This window comes from Sarcophilus harrisii, chromosome 3, assembly GCF_902635505.1.
Source record: "Sarcophilus harrisii chromosome 3, mSarHar1.11, whole genome shotgun sequence".
NCBI lineage: Eukaryota > Metazoa > Chordata > Mammalia > Dasyuromorphia > Dasyuridae > Sarcophilus > Sarcophilus harrisii.
Window position 1 is genome coordinate 490,933,724 of NC_045428.1, and position 14,122 is coordinate 490,947,845.

Here is a 14,122-nt window from a genome sequence, read left to right on the forward strand (position 1 = left end):
GAGGGAGGGGATGGGGAGGGCCCCGGGCAAGGGGGTGGGAGGTACCCGGGAGAGGAGGGGTGAGGGAGGGAGGAAGGGGGGAGTGTGGGGGGAGGGTCCCGGCATAAAGATGGAGGGCCCGGGGGTGGGGGAGGGGGTTCGTGGGAGGGGGGAGGGCGCGCGGGGGTTTTCAACCCCGCAGAGAGGAGAGGCGATGGAGCGGGTATCGAAGCCGGGCATGGCGCGCTTTAAGGACAAAGTTCACCCAAAACCCTCCCAGACAAGCAACACACCCCCACAGGCACGCACACCCACCCCAGAGCGCACGGCTCGGCAGCGGTGAGTGGGGGGCCGGGGAGGGGCGCACGGTCTAGCCGGCGCCGCGCGCCCGGGCGCACGGGGGGCTGGAGAGGTCCGGGGGGGGCGCGCTCGCTGCGGCCACTCTGGCCCATTGGCTTCGCCTCATTTTCTTTGCCTTTCTCCCCTGCTGAAGCTGCTGGTGCTGCTGTTGTTGCAGCCGCCGCCGCCGCTGCTGCCGCCGAGGGGGAATAAGGGGAGAGCCCCGGCTGTCAGCTCGGGCGCAGCTGCCTCCCCCCTGCCGACCCCTCCCTTGCAGGACAGGGTCTGGGTGTAAGAGATGGGGCTGGGCGGTCGGCTGGGCTTAAGGGGTGGCTAGCCGTGGGGGAGGCTTTGTATGGTCAGGGGAAGGCGGCGAACCGGGAGCGGGTCAGGGCTCATATGTATGCCGACTGGTGCGCGGGAGCGAAATAGGATTGTGGTTATTTATTCGTGTATTTATTTACTGGCCGGCTGGGCAGCTAGGATCTGGGGGCCGGGACTGGGTGTGTTGGGAGAGGAGTGAGAATTAGGACGTGTTTCGGTTTTGTTTCTTTTGGGAAAGAAAACAAAAATGGGAGGATTTATTTTTCTTGCGGTGACTTGATTTTTTGGTGGGGAGGAAAGGAAAGGGGTCGCAGAGAGTGACCAGGTCTCTGTGTGTATGTATGTCCCTCTCTCCCGGGAGCCGGTTTCTTTTCTCCTGTCCTCCCGGCGGGACTGGCCGCGGAGCCCGAGCACTCCGTGCGCTCTCAGCCGGCCGCAGGGCGGGTTGTGCCGGCGGCGCTGCACCTGATGCATTTGGGATGCCTGGTCTCACACTCACGCACAGGCACGCTCACTCACACAAGACACTCTCACACTCGCACGCCGACTGGCAGGCAGGCAGGCAGGCACCCGTCTATTCTCTCACGCTCAGACACTCGTATTCACACACAAACGCAGGCACTTTAATGAGCACACTCACATAAAGACACGCACTCTCACACTTAGCCGACACGCCGGCTCTCCGGCGGTGTACGTTTGTTACAGACACTCATCTGGCTAGATACTGGGATTTCTTGTCGCCTCTGATCATCCCTTGCCCTACTCCCACCCACCCATTTCTCTGCAGGGAGGCGGGGAGATGATGGCTGCAGACCCCTTGTTGGCTTTTCAGGGGGAGGATGGCTTTTGTGTTTTTCTTTTCATCTTCCGTCCTTCTCCCTCCCCTTTCCCTCAGATGGCTAGAGATTGTGTCCAGTCGTCTGGGACTTGATTTCCCTCCCTTGGATCTTTTCCTCAGTCCTACTTTCTCCTTCCTTATGGTTTCCAGCTCCCCGAGAAAAGTTGATTCCTCAAGTTTTCTTAAAGTCATTTCTGAGTCCTCCATGGGGTTTTTACTTAAGTTGGAACTTGGGGGGTGGGGTTCGTGTGAGAATGTTTCTGCTGCTCTTTCTCTCAGTCGAGTGTTAGCACTATCTTTCTCCAGTCCCCAGGACAGTTCAAAGACCATTTTGGGTGCAAAAATGTAGGTGGGAAAATAGGAATCGGGCCGTTGTTGTATTTAATCACTTTTAGATACGGCTCTGATAGGAGGAGAAAGATTGGGAAACTGAGCCAAGTGACTCTCCCCCATCAAACTCCTAATTATTTGAAAACCCCATCTCCTTTTTCAAATGGGAGCTTTCCATTATACTTTAAGCTTCCTCTACCCCTTCCACCTGGTTAAGGGCCACAGAGGTACCTTAAAAAGGAATAGCTGACTTATTAACCCCTTCAGTCTTGCTGGATAGATTTACCACTCCCCACTTCCCAACCCCCTCCTCGGGTTCAATTTCCTTGGGGCCTTAGGAGATTTTTCTGAGTGTGTGTGTGAGGGGAGTGTCCTTCCTCCTTGCTTCTCTCCAGTTCAGTCAGTTATTGCCAACAGCTGGGTGTGAGGGAGTAGGGGGGGGGGCTTTTCACTATTCCCACCACCACTGAAATCAATCTGGGAAACCAAGGAGCTCTGCTAATGACCCTGAGTGGTCCTTATATCTGATCCTCTCCTTTTTTTAGTTTTGCTTCAGGGGTAGATATATTTACGGTACCTCTAGTCAGGGATTATTATTTCCCCATCATAACTGGTGCCCACATTTCTAAATCCTGTCCCATGGAACAAACTTTATCCCAGGTTAGACATCCTAGATCATAGGATACAGCATATGTACTTTAGAAATTCCCCCTTGGCCCTGCAACTGATATCTCATGCTGATCACATTCTGTTTATGTGACCTATCCATACACTTCTTTTCAAACTCTCCTATCATAGATCTATGGTATTAAATACACACAATGCTCTGTCTAATACTGTGTGACTTTGGACAAATATATACGTGTGTATGTGTGTGTGTATATATATATATATATATATATATATATATATATATATATGTGTGTGTGTGTGTGTATATATTAATTCCTGTGCCTTGTATGTAGGACGGGCATAATAAATGTAGCAAATTGACTTAAATTCAAGTCTCCTAACTTCTTTGAGTTCAAATTTCCTTATCTGAAAAATGGGGACAGCCGTACTTGCCTTGCCTACTGATGTTGTATGTAAAGCAATATAAAGAGATATAGAAATGTGAGTAGTTATTATTCTGTAGGCATCTGTCTACTGTGTGTATTGCAGCTACAGAGTGTATTTCTAGTATCTTATACTAAATAAACCATACCTCCCTGCTCTGGCTTCCTCAAATGTTCCTGCCAGAGATTGAATAATAATAATTGCACTTTCTCTGTGCCAGGCACTGTGTTAAACACTTTGCAATTATTATCTCATTTGATCCTAGAAACAACCCTGGAAGGTAGGTGCTATTATTAGCTCCACTTTAAGGATAAGGAAGATGAGACCAGGGGAGAGTAAGTGATTAAGTACTCAGGGTCACATGGCTACTATGTGAAGCTGAATTCAAATTCAGATCTTCCTGACCTTAAGCAAGTCTGTCTTCCTAGAATGCTGTGATATCTAGCTGCTTCAAAGGTGGTGGGGGTTAGCCTAGAAACGAGGGGGGGCAGGAATTTAAAATTAAAGGATGTCTTTTGGGGGCAGAGCTGGACATTAGCTGGCTGATTATGATAGGGATGTAGGGAGGAGAGCAATGGCCATTCATGGGTTGTCTCTCGCAGGGTCCTGCCCTTAGTTCTCCTGGACTTTGCCCCTGGGGCTGCCACACTGAAGAATGGGAGGGTGAGACTTTGGTCTGTCCTGGAACTTGGAGGGCTGCCCCTACAGGAGCTGGAGAGGAAAATCTTAGCTCCTGTGTAATTTTGGGTGCTGAATTAAAAGAGGGACTAAATGCTTGTTATTTTTCAGGATTCCTGTGTGAGTAATATCTCTGGAGGTGACTGTGGAAGATAATGCCATTCCCCTAGGCTAAAACATTTTAAAAGACCCCCACTCTCCCCCAAACCACAGAATAGAATTTGATTTTGATTTCTTGTTATAGAGCTGTTGGTAGCATATCTGATGGAGTAAACCTGTTATGGGTAGGAAAGGAGTAAAGGCAAAAATAACCTTCTTTTCTTTCCTACCAACTCTGGGCTTTTAAAAGCAGGCTTCCAGAAAGAAAAAATAAAATAAAAAGGAAAAATCCTCCCAAAATTACAGATCTAAAACCCATCTGCTTCCAGACTTCGGTCAATCAAAATTTATTAAGCAGCTACTGTGTGCTAAGATTTTCTTACTCAGGAAACTTTGTTTCAAAATTTCCCCTCTTCTAGTGACTATAGATTAATCTGTGTTTCTTCCTTGATTTCCTTTTTCTTTCTCTCTAGCTGACCCTGCAAGAGACCAGAAGGAAAGCAGCCTCATGCCTAAGTCCCGGACAGTGCCATGGATCTGACAAAGATGGGCATGATCCAGTTGCAGAACCCCAGCCACCCCACGGGGCTGCTGTGCAAAGCCAACCAGATGCGCTTGGCAGGGACCCTGTGTGATGTGGTCATCATGGTGGACAGTCAGGAGTTCCATGCTCACCGGACAGTCCTGGCCTGCACTAGCAAGATGTTTGAGATCCTTTTTCACCGAAACAGCCAGCACTACACCTTGGACTTCCTGTCGCCAAAGACCTTCCAGCAGATCCTGGAGTACGCCTATACGGCCACCCTCCAGGCCAAGGCCGAGGACCTGGATGACCTGCTGTACGCAGCAGAGATCCTGGAGATTGAGTACCTGGAAGAGCAGTGTCTGAAGATCCTGGAAACCATTCAGGCCTCGGATGACAATGACACAGAGACCGCCATGGCGGACGGCGGTGCCGAGGAGGAGGAGGACCGAAAAGCAAGGTACCTCAAGAACATCTTCATCTCAAAGCATTCCATCGAAGACGGTGGGTACGCTGGCGTGGCCGGGCAGCACCTCCCTGGAGCCGCAGCAGAGCAGAACCCGTCTGGGTCCACCTCCTTCGGCCTGGCAGCCATGAGTCCCACCAAGGCTGCTGTGGATAGCTTGATGAGCATCGGGCAGTCTCTGCTTCAAGGAGCCCTGCAGCCTCCCGGAGTGCCCGATGAGTCCGGCTTGGCCAGCGTTGGGCGGCACCCCGGGGTGACTGAGGTGAAGACCGAGATGATGCAGGTGGATGAGGTGCCTTGTCAGGACAGCCCGGGGGCCGCCGAGTCCAGCACCTCGGCAGGTGGCGGGGACAAGGCCGAGGAGAGGAGCAAGGACGGGCCTGGGACACCCACCAGGAGCAGTGTCATCACCAGCGCTCGGGAGCTGCATTACGGACGGGAGGAGACCTCGGAGCAGCCGGCGCTCCCTGCCGAAGCCAGCCAGGCCCCACCTGGCCGGCCCGAGCACTCCGTCGGCTCGGCTGACAAGCACCTGGGCATCTATTCTGTTCTTCCCAATCACAAGGCGGACTCGGTACTGAGCATGCCGTCCTCTATGACCTCGACCCTGCACATGCAGCCAGCGGCCCTGGCTGTCTCCATGGACTTTAGCACCTATGGTGGGCTATTGCCACAGGGCTTCATCCAGAGGGAGCTCTTTAGCAAACTGGGCGAGCTGGCCGTGGGCATGAAGACTGAGAATCGGGCCGTGGGGGAGCAGTGCAGCGTCTGTGGGGCTGAACTTCCGGACAATGACGCCGTGGAGCAGCACAGGTAGGATCACGCTCTTTTTTCTGGGCCTTGGAAGGATCAGTTCATTTTCTGAGTCCTAGAGCAAGGGGGTCGCACACCGCAGGGAGAGTGGGTAGTCATAGCTAGCACATAGTGAGGGCTGGGCCTGGATGCAGTTCAAATCTGGCCTCTGACACTTAAGTCTGCCTCAGTTTCCTCATCTATACAAATGAGCTGGAGAAGGAAATGTCAAATCCCTTCAGTATCTCTGGCAAGAAAACTTCATACAGGTTCTCAGAGTCAGATATGACTGAAAATGATTGCACAATAACAAAAGCATATGTGGGGAGCTTTAAAGTTTGCCAAGAACTTTATACCTGTTGGCTAATCTTATATCTTACTGATGAGAAACCTGGGACTGAAAAGACCTAGTGATAAATTTGCCTGAGGTTGCTCAGCTAGTATCAGAGACATATTTGAACTGGGGTATTCCTGACTCTAACACCAGCACCTAAATGCCTCGAGTTAGGCAGTGGAGAAGTGGTTCTGGTGCTAACCTAGAATTAGATAGTGGAGAAGTGGTTCTGGTCTTGACCTAGAGTTAGATGGTGGAGTAGTGGTTCTGGTCCTGACCTAGAGTTAGACGGTGGAGAAATGGTTCTGTCCTGACCTAGAGTTAGACGGTGGAGAAGTGGTTCTGGTCCTGACCTAGAGTTAGACGGTGGAGAAGTGGTTCTGGGTCTTATCTAGAGTTAGACGGTGGAGAAGTGGTTCTGGTCCTGACCTAGAGTTAGATGGTGGAGAAGTGGTTCTGGTCCTGACGTAGAGTTAGATGGTGGAGTAGTACTGGTTCTGACCTAGAGTTAGACAGTGGGGAAGTGGTTCTGGTCCTGACCTAGAGTTAGATGGTGGAGAAGTAGTTCTGGTCCTGACCCAGAGTTAGTCAATCAAGAAGTGGTTCTGGTCCTGACCTAGAGTTAGATGGTGGAGTAGTACTGGTCCTGACCTGGAGTTAGACGGTGGAGAAGTAGTTCTGGTCCTGACCTAGAGTTAGACAGTGGAGAAGTGGTTCTGATCTTGACCTAGAGTTAGATGGTGGAGTAGACTGGTCCTGACCTAGAGTTAGATAGTGGAGAAGTGGTTCTGGTCCTGACCTAGAGTTAGATAGTGGAGAAGTGGTTCTGGTCCTGACCTAGAGTTAGATAGTGGAGAAGTGGTTCTGGTCCTGACCTAGAGTTAGATGGTGGAGAAGTAGTTCTGGTCCTGACCTAGAGTTAGATAGTGGAGTAGTACTGGTCCTGACCTAGAGTTAGATGGTGGAGAAGTAGTTCTGGTCCTGACCTAGAGTTAGATAGTGGAGAAGTAGTTCTGGTCCTGACCCAGAGTTAGTCAATCAAGAAGTGGTTCTGGTCCTGACCTAGAGTTAGATGGTGGAGAAGTAGATCTGGTCCTGACCTAGAGTTAGACAGTGGAGAAGTGGTTCTGGTCCTGACCTAGAGTTAGATGGTGGTGAAGTACCTGAAGTTCTAATACTTAAGTATTAGCAGAGCTTAATATTGCCTCAAAGCCATGCCTCAATTAGAAACATCAGCTTCATTTCATGTTGCGGGCCTAACCATCGTTAACATTTTCTGCTTATTCGAACTACAACTCATTGGTATCAAAATAATTTATATCTGTTCTCCAGAAGAAATCCTCAAACTCCCAGAAATTCTGTTCCCTTGAGAGAAAAAATGAATGAAAATCTATTTGCCCCTTTCATCTGCCCTACTATTATAGGCATCTCTACCTTACTCATTATTATACTTTTCCCTTGTCTTGTTTTTACAACGCCCAAGGGTTGACTTCCTAATTGAATCCAAATTCTACAAATCTGACTTATCCGACTCATCACCAAGCAAATAATAATACATAATAACGTTGGTTGAACATGAGCCCTTATACTTATAACCCTTATCCTATTTATTTCCTGACCTAGAGTTAGATGGTGGAGTAGTACTGGTCCTGACCTAGAGTTAGACAGTGGAGAAGTGGTTCTGGGCCTGACCTAGAGTTAGACAGTGGAGAAGTGGTTCTGGTCCTGACCTAGAGTTAGACAGTGGAGAAGTGGTTCTGGTCCTGACCTAGAGTTAGACAGTGGAGAAGTGGTTCTGGTCCTGACCTAGAGTTAGACAGTGGAGAAGTGGTTCTGGTCCTGACCTAGAGTTAGATGGTGGAGTAGTACTGGTCCTGACCTAGAATTAGACAGTGGAGAAGTAGTTCTGGTCCTGACCTAAATGTTTAGAGTTAGACAGTGGAGAAGTAGTTCTGGTCCTGACCTAAAGGGCTAGATTTAGATAGTGGAGAAGTAGTTCTGGGCATCTCTTTGGGTAGATTTCTTCCCAGATTTTCTTTTTTTCTTCTGTGTTTGGGTCTCTGATTTTTTTTTTAACATCATTTGGAGTTTTTTGGACAGGGTTTGCCATTTCCTTCCCTGACTCATTTTACAGATGGGGAAACTGAGGCAAACAGGGTTGACTTATTTAGCCCAGGGTCTCACAGCCAGGTTGTACTCATGAAGATGAGTTTTCCAAATTCCAGGGCCAACATTCTCTGTCGCCTTAGCTGCCTTTTAGGTTTGGTATGTGTGTATTATTCAGTCTCAGATTCTCTGGTTCTCAACTAGTGGTAGTTGCAGAGATAAGAGCAATATAGGTTAGAATGTTGCAAACAGTTTTATCTTAGCCACAAACTTTTTTGGTGGTGGCTGGTATAGCCTCAGGTTCTGAACTCTGTCCTCGGTTCCAGTTTACCTTGTGGACTTTTTCCTTTGAACCTTTTTGAGTTAGGGGAGGAAGAACCCATGTTCTCATGGGTAGATTTGATAAACTGGGCCTCACAGTCTCTGTTTGGACCTGTTTATTTTTATTTATTTTATTTATTATGGGCTCTTGTCCTTCAAAGGAGAGTATGTCACCAACAGGTGATGAATAATTACCGATGGGATGAATAGTATTATTTTTTATCTTTCTTTAATCAAGATATGCATGTAAAATTTTATTCTTGGGACTCTAATCTAATTTTATAAAGTTGAGAAGTCTAATTTTCTTTTGTTTTAAACTTGCCATGTGAAGTTTTCTCCAAACTCCTGCCCCTGTTCTTTTTTCATTTTGGGGGGTTTTGGTGGTGGTGTCCTCACTTCTTGTCACCCACCCCCTCCACCCCTCTATATCCTAGCTTCTACCACAGATGTGAAAAATTGCTTATAAAACCGGTTCTGCTCATACAGGTTTTTTAGCATGAGTGTCATTGTGGCTTTGTGTGTCCGGTGTGGGGGTGGATTGGAATCATCTCCACCCTTCTCACCCCAGGACTGTGCACCACACCTGATCTAATCTCAGCCCAGCCGGAATCTATTCTATTATTGCCCAATGGGTAGGCCCAAGACTCACCAAGTAAGATATGGAAAATGCAACTGAGTTCAGGTTAAAGTAGTGCTCTTTCCGGTGGGTACAAGTGACAACCAATACCAAAATGTGTCTTTTTGGCATATTTATCACTTTCCCCAAAATGTTCTAAGAATGACCCTTACCAAACAATTTTGTCATCTTTTCCTGTATATTGATATTTAATGTTAAATGCTATGGAAAATGAAGGCATGGTGGAAATGTTTTCTCAGCTTTCTAGTCCTTGGTTTACAGAAAAGGAAAAGTCCTGTAGCATGAACAGAGTAGTTAAAGATATACTGACTCTAGGAGGCTGTTCTCCTCTGACTGCAAACCAGCTTGCACACTGTGGAATACTCCCATAGTACCCAACAGAATGCCCTTGGTCCTTGCTGTTCTGATGCTGTTTTTTGTGTCCCCAGAAATGAGAATAAACAGAATCTCAATCTTAGAAAGAGCTTCATCGATCATTTAGATCAATTAATGGGAATCTCCTCCAAGATAGCCAACAGATGGGCATCTAGATTTTGTCTGATGACAAAGGAGAAGGGATCCCAGATAGGGAGGGAGAGCTTATTCCCTATCCCCTCCGCTCACCACATCTTTTGAATAGCTCTAATTGTTAGAAAGTTTTTCCTTATATCAAGTCAAAATCAACCTATGTATATCTCCCCATTGGAAGCCAGCCCTCTTTGTCTTTTTATCTTGACTTATGTTGTTGACTTCTCCATTAGGTAGACGAAAATTTTCTGGAGACTTAGTTGTTTGGGCTCATGTGCATTGCCCCATTGTATGTTGCTATGTGTTCGGTGTTTGTGCAAGAGAGCGGCGAGTCTTTGGGAGCTCTTCTTGCTGGCGCTGCATGCTAAAGGTTCTCTTACTCAGAATAGAGAATGGATCATTATGTGGGAGCCACAGTCATATTTGAGTTGACTATGGTATTATGCTTAAGTTAAAAAAGGTCGTTTGGTCCACCTCCTTTATTTTACAGATGAGGAAACTGAGATCCAGGGATATTAAGTTTCTTGCCCAGGTCACACAGGCGGTAAGAAGTAAATTTGTGACAAACACAGGTGCAGTAATACCAAGTTCTGCCCTCAGCTTGAGTTTTCCTCCCACTTCCTTTCTGATGATAAGTGCTCCCCATGGAAAGACATGACATTCAATTCAGTAAATGTTTGTTGAGGTATTAAGTGCAAGACACCCGCTAGGCAGTGAGGATACAAAAATTGATAAGATGAATTCCTTATTTTCATAAAGTTTACAGTTTAAGGGGATGGGTGGGTAGGGTGTTATGGGGGAGGTTTATTTGAATTGTACTGGGTAAGAACATATTCTAAGTTCAATAGAGAGGGGTCTTGGTTATAAGGAATTTGAGAAGGGAGAGATCATTTTTAGTGGTGACTAAAGAAAGGTTTTATGGAGGAGGTGATATCTCTTGAAGGTAGGGGAATGTCTTGGGGAGGGGGAATTAATTCAGGCTTTTTGAAGGGTTTGAAGAAAGAGCCAATAAAAATGTAAGATCCAGAATTAGAAGGTGGGCAATACCCAATTAAACAATTATCTGAGAGCTCCTATTGCCTGATTTCTCATATAATGCAGAAATCCTTTGCATGCCATTTCCTAGAGGTTCATCAATGTACTCAATGCGCAGGCACAAGGTGGAACAATTCTCCTTTTTGGGACATGGTGCCCAAACCGATTACCCTCCACTTCTCACTGCATCTAGTCTAAAGCCAAGGGGAACAAGTTTAATCTTTCTTTAATAGTCCCTCGTGAGCTGAGGATGGCAGTTGTGTCCTGTCTTCTCCAGGCTGAATATCCTTAGCTCCTTCAGCCAGTTTCCTTATGGCCTTGGTTCTAGTTCCTTCCTCATCCTGCTTGATAACTCTGCCATCTAATGCTACCATTGGACTGCAGGACAGAACAGAATTCTCTAGAGATGGATGGAGCAGAGATCAAGGCCTCGTCCAGTCAGCTGCCTCACCCTTCCCCTGCATTTCGTTATAGAATCACATCAATGATCACTTGTGGAGTTCCTGGCAGTGTGGAAGGTCTAATCAACTAGATGCCAGAGCTGGGAGGTGGTAGGGAGTTCGGACCTTATTCTGAGGGGCAGAGTCCAAGGGGAGCCCAGGATTACAAATTTAATTAGAACATGGGAGAGCCCAGGATTATAAGGCTAATTAGAACGTAGAACTTGTAAAGGAGGGGGGTATAGCATGAAATGACTGGAAAGATAGTCGGGACTCTAGAATGTTAGGATGGCAAGTTTCTCTTTTATTTTGGTAGGCAGTGGGATTCAGCAAATCAACAAACATTTTAAACTGTCATTTGGAGATACATAAACAGAAATGAAATAGATCCTGCCTTCAAGTACCTTACATTTTGTCTACTGAGACATATAAGGATATACAAAATACACAAGAATAAATAAAGGATATTTTGGGGAGGTGGTCAGGAAAGGAGGAAGGATTCAGGACTTTGTAAACAAAGTGGAGCATAAGTTTTAGGGGGTTTTGGTGGTGGTGTCCTCACTTCTTGTCACCCACCCCCTCCACCCCTCTATATCCTAGCCTCTACCACAGATGTGAAAAATTGCTTATAAAACCGGTTCTGCTCATACAGGTTTTTTAGCATGAGTGTCTGTACAAAATGATGGAGATGGGTTATATGGAGGAATAGGAAGAAGAATGGCTAGACCAAAGGGTGCTGGAAAGTGAGTAATATGCAATAAAATGATACAGGTAAATCAAAGGGCTTCAACTGTCAGACTAGAGTGTGTCAGATCCCAGTGGTTGGTAATAGGGAGCTGACTGAAGCTTCTTGCTCAGGATGGTAACACGGTGGAGAAATGTGCTTTAAAAATCTCTCTCAACAATTGTATGGAGAATCGATTGGAGAGAGAAAAGAAGAAGGGCCAGGAGGCTAGTGATGAGGGAACTATGGCAGAGTCCAGGAGGGCAGTGGTAAGGGTTTGAAATTGGGTGGTGGCTGTGGGAGTGGAGAGAAAGAATGGATGCAAGCCTTTGGCAAGTGATTGACTACATGAGGGAATGGAGGGAGGCAGACCAGAAGGATGGTGGTACCTCATGAGGTGAGGAGGAGGGATGTATTTTGGGAGGAGGGGGAGAAGATCGTGTATTTTGAACGTGTTGATCCCCTGAAGATTTCCAAGCAAGGTTGTAATGATGGATCATAATAGCACACAGGGGAGATTATTTTGGCAGTTAGATGAAGTTTGGATTTGGGAGGAGACAGAGCGGAGGCAGGAAAAATAGTCATGAGGCCATTAAAGTAGTCTAGGTCAGGGCTTCTTTTTGTGTATCATGGATCCCTTGGGCTGTCTGGTGAAACCTATAAACCTTTTCTCAGAATAAATATTTTTAAACCTCTAAAATGCATTGGATTACAAAGGAAACCACTTAGATTGAAACAAAGATACGATTTTTTTCCCCCATGAAATCTATCCATATATGTGTTGGGTGATTATTGTGATTACAAATCTCTAGTCTGGATGAGAAGAAGGCTAGACTAGAGCAGACGCTAGTCTAGATGAGTGCTGGGTAGGCCGCCATCTTCTCAGTGTACCTCCAGCTTCTCAGAAGCTTGGGGAGATGGTGTCTAAACTAAGAGAAGGGGACCTGTTTCATTTTGGGGAAATTGTGGACCACGTGGCCCAAGCTGTTCAGAAATAGTGCCTGAATGCATAGGTGGAGCTTCAGTGAGAGATTTTTTTTTAATATTAAAAAATATCTTTTATTTTGTTTTTTTTCTTTTTTATTATAGCTTTTTATTTACAGAGCATATGCATGGGTAATTTTTTCAGCAATGGCCCTTGCAAAACCTTCTGTTCCTTCCCCCCACCCCTCCCCTAGATGGCAGGTAGTCCAATACATGCTAAAAACAGTGTGAGATTCTTACCCTCTAGTTCATCCCTCAAGCTCCAGCATTAATACTCTTTGCCCTAGGAAACCTAAATGATGAGAAAAATGCCTCCTCCTTTCCCCCAAAGCAACAACAGTTGTCAAACAGACTAAAAAACTGGAGAATTTGATGTCAGGAGGTTGAAGAATTGACTGTGTTTGATCAAAATAACTGGTTGTAATAACAGGCTATGGGGCTTGAGAAAGCCAATACAGTGTGGGAAAGTCACCTGGCAATTAAGCTTTGCCTGGGTGGTGGTTGGGGTGGAATTAGTGAAAGGGAGGGGGAGATTAGTCTTAGGGAATTGAACTGACAAGTTTTTCTGCAACTTGTTCTGGAGCTGGGGTGGTATATGAGAATGGTGTGTGGGTGCAACAGGTAGTTTGTATGAACTTTGCCAACTTCTGAATATTGGATCTTATTTCTTAAGATGCAGTAGGGAGAACATTTTTAGCAGGAGATTTGGGTAGGGGCTGCCTTGTCTCCTAAGGCATAACTTCAGTCATTTTATCCAGGTTACGTCATACAATATCCCTCCCTTCATCTCCTGCAGAAAGAATGCTTCAAAAGAGAAATCTTATCTATCTCTTCAATAGATAAAATGTTCACAGCTCTGTCACAAGTCTGTCTTGGACAATAAGATTCTGTGCCTTGAATTGTCCCCATCAAGTAGATAGATGGAAGAATTATTTTTTGAAGGCTGTTAAATATCCTTTAATCGAGATTTATCAGACTGCAGCCCAGTGATATGTAGTCAGAACCAGATTAAAATGTAATGGGGAAATATTTAACAAAATAAATCAAAATACAACAAAACACAGATAATGTCAATTTGTGATTTTCTAAGTTAATATGCAGCCAGCAGGGATTTTTAGATACGGTTTAATGACTCTGCTTCTCTTAAAGAAGAAAAAAATTCTTTCTTTCACCATTACTTTAGTTCATGCCTTTAATTTTGTAAATCAGGAAATTAAGGTCCAGAAACGAGAAATTATTTCCCCAGAATCACACAGATAGCTCGTCATACATCCCCACTGATATAGCGGAGGAAATATGAAGTCAGAGGAACAATATTTGAATCCTAACTTTGCTATTTGGCATTTCTGTGACACATGGACAGTAGTGCTCAACAGACTTATCTCCCCCTCTCCTTCACTAATTCCACCCCAACTATCATTGCCCCAAACCCTTTGGACTTGTTTCTTTCTCTGTAAATGAAAAAGTTGAAAAAGATGACCATTGCTAAGGACTTTCCTAGATCTAAGTCAACATGATCGCCACTCCTCTGAACCTCACTTCTGAGACTCAATGCTCACAGGGTTGCTCTGAGCAAGGGGCTTCATTACTAAAAAAGCGCCAGCCCTGTT

The 14,122-nt window shown here is 46.0% G+C and overlaps 1 protein-coding gene across 3 annotated transcripts in view; it reads left to right on the forward strand.

The window, feature by feature from the left end:
• Positions 1 to 256: 256 nt before the first annotated feature.
• ZBTB16 (zinc finger and BTB domain containing 16) overlaps positions 257 to 14,122 on the forward strand; it is a 240,765-nt gene continuing 226,899 nt past the window's right edge. For 2 of the 3 annotated variants that reach the window (XM_031961245.1, XM_031961246.1), the window contains exons 1-2: positions 257 to 318; positions 4,117 to 5,445. In XM_031961245.1, the coding sequence (XP_031817105.1) occupies positions 4,175 to 5,445 (1,271 nt within the window). In that variant the 5' untranslated portion in view covers positions 257 to 318; positions 4,117 to 4,174. Of the gene's footprint in view, positions 319 to 385; positions 610 to 4,116; positions 5,446 to 14,122 lie in introns of those variants that run through there. The other variant, XM_023499450.2, reaches the window with a different exon arrangement.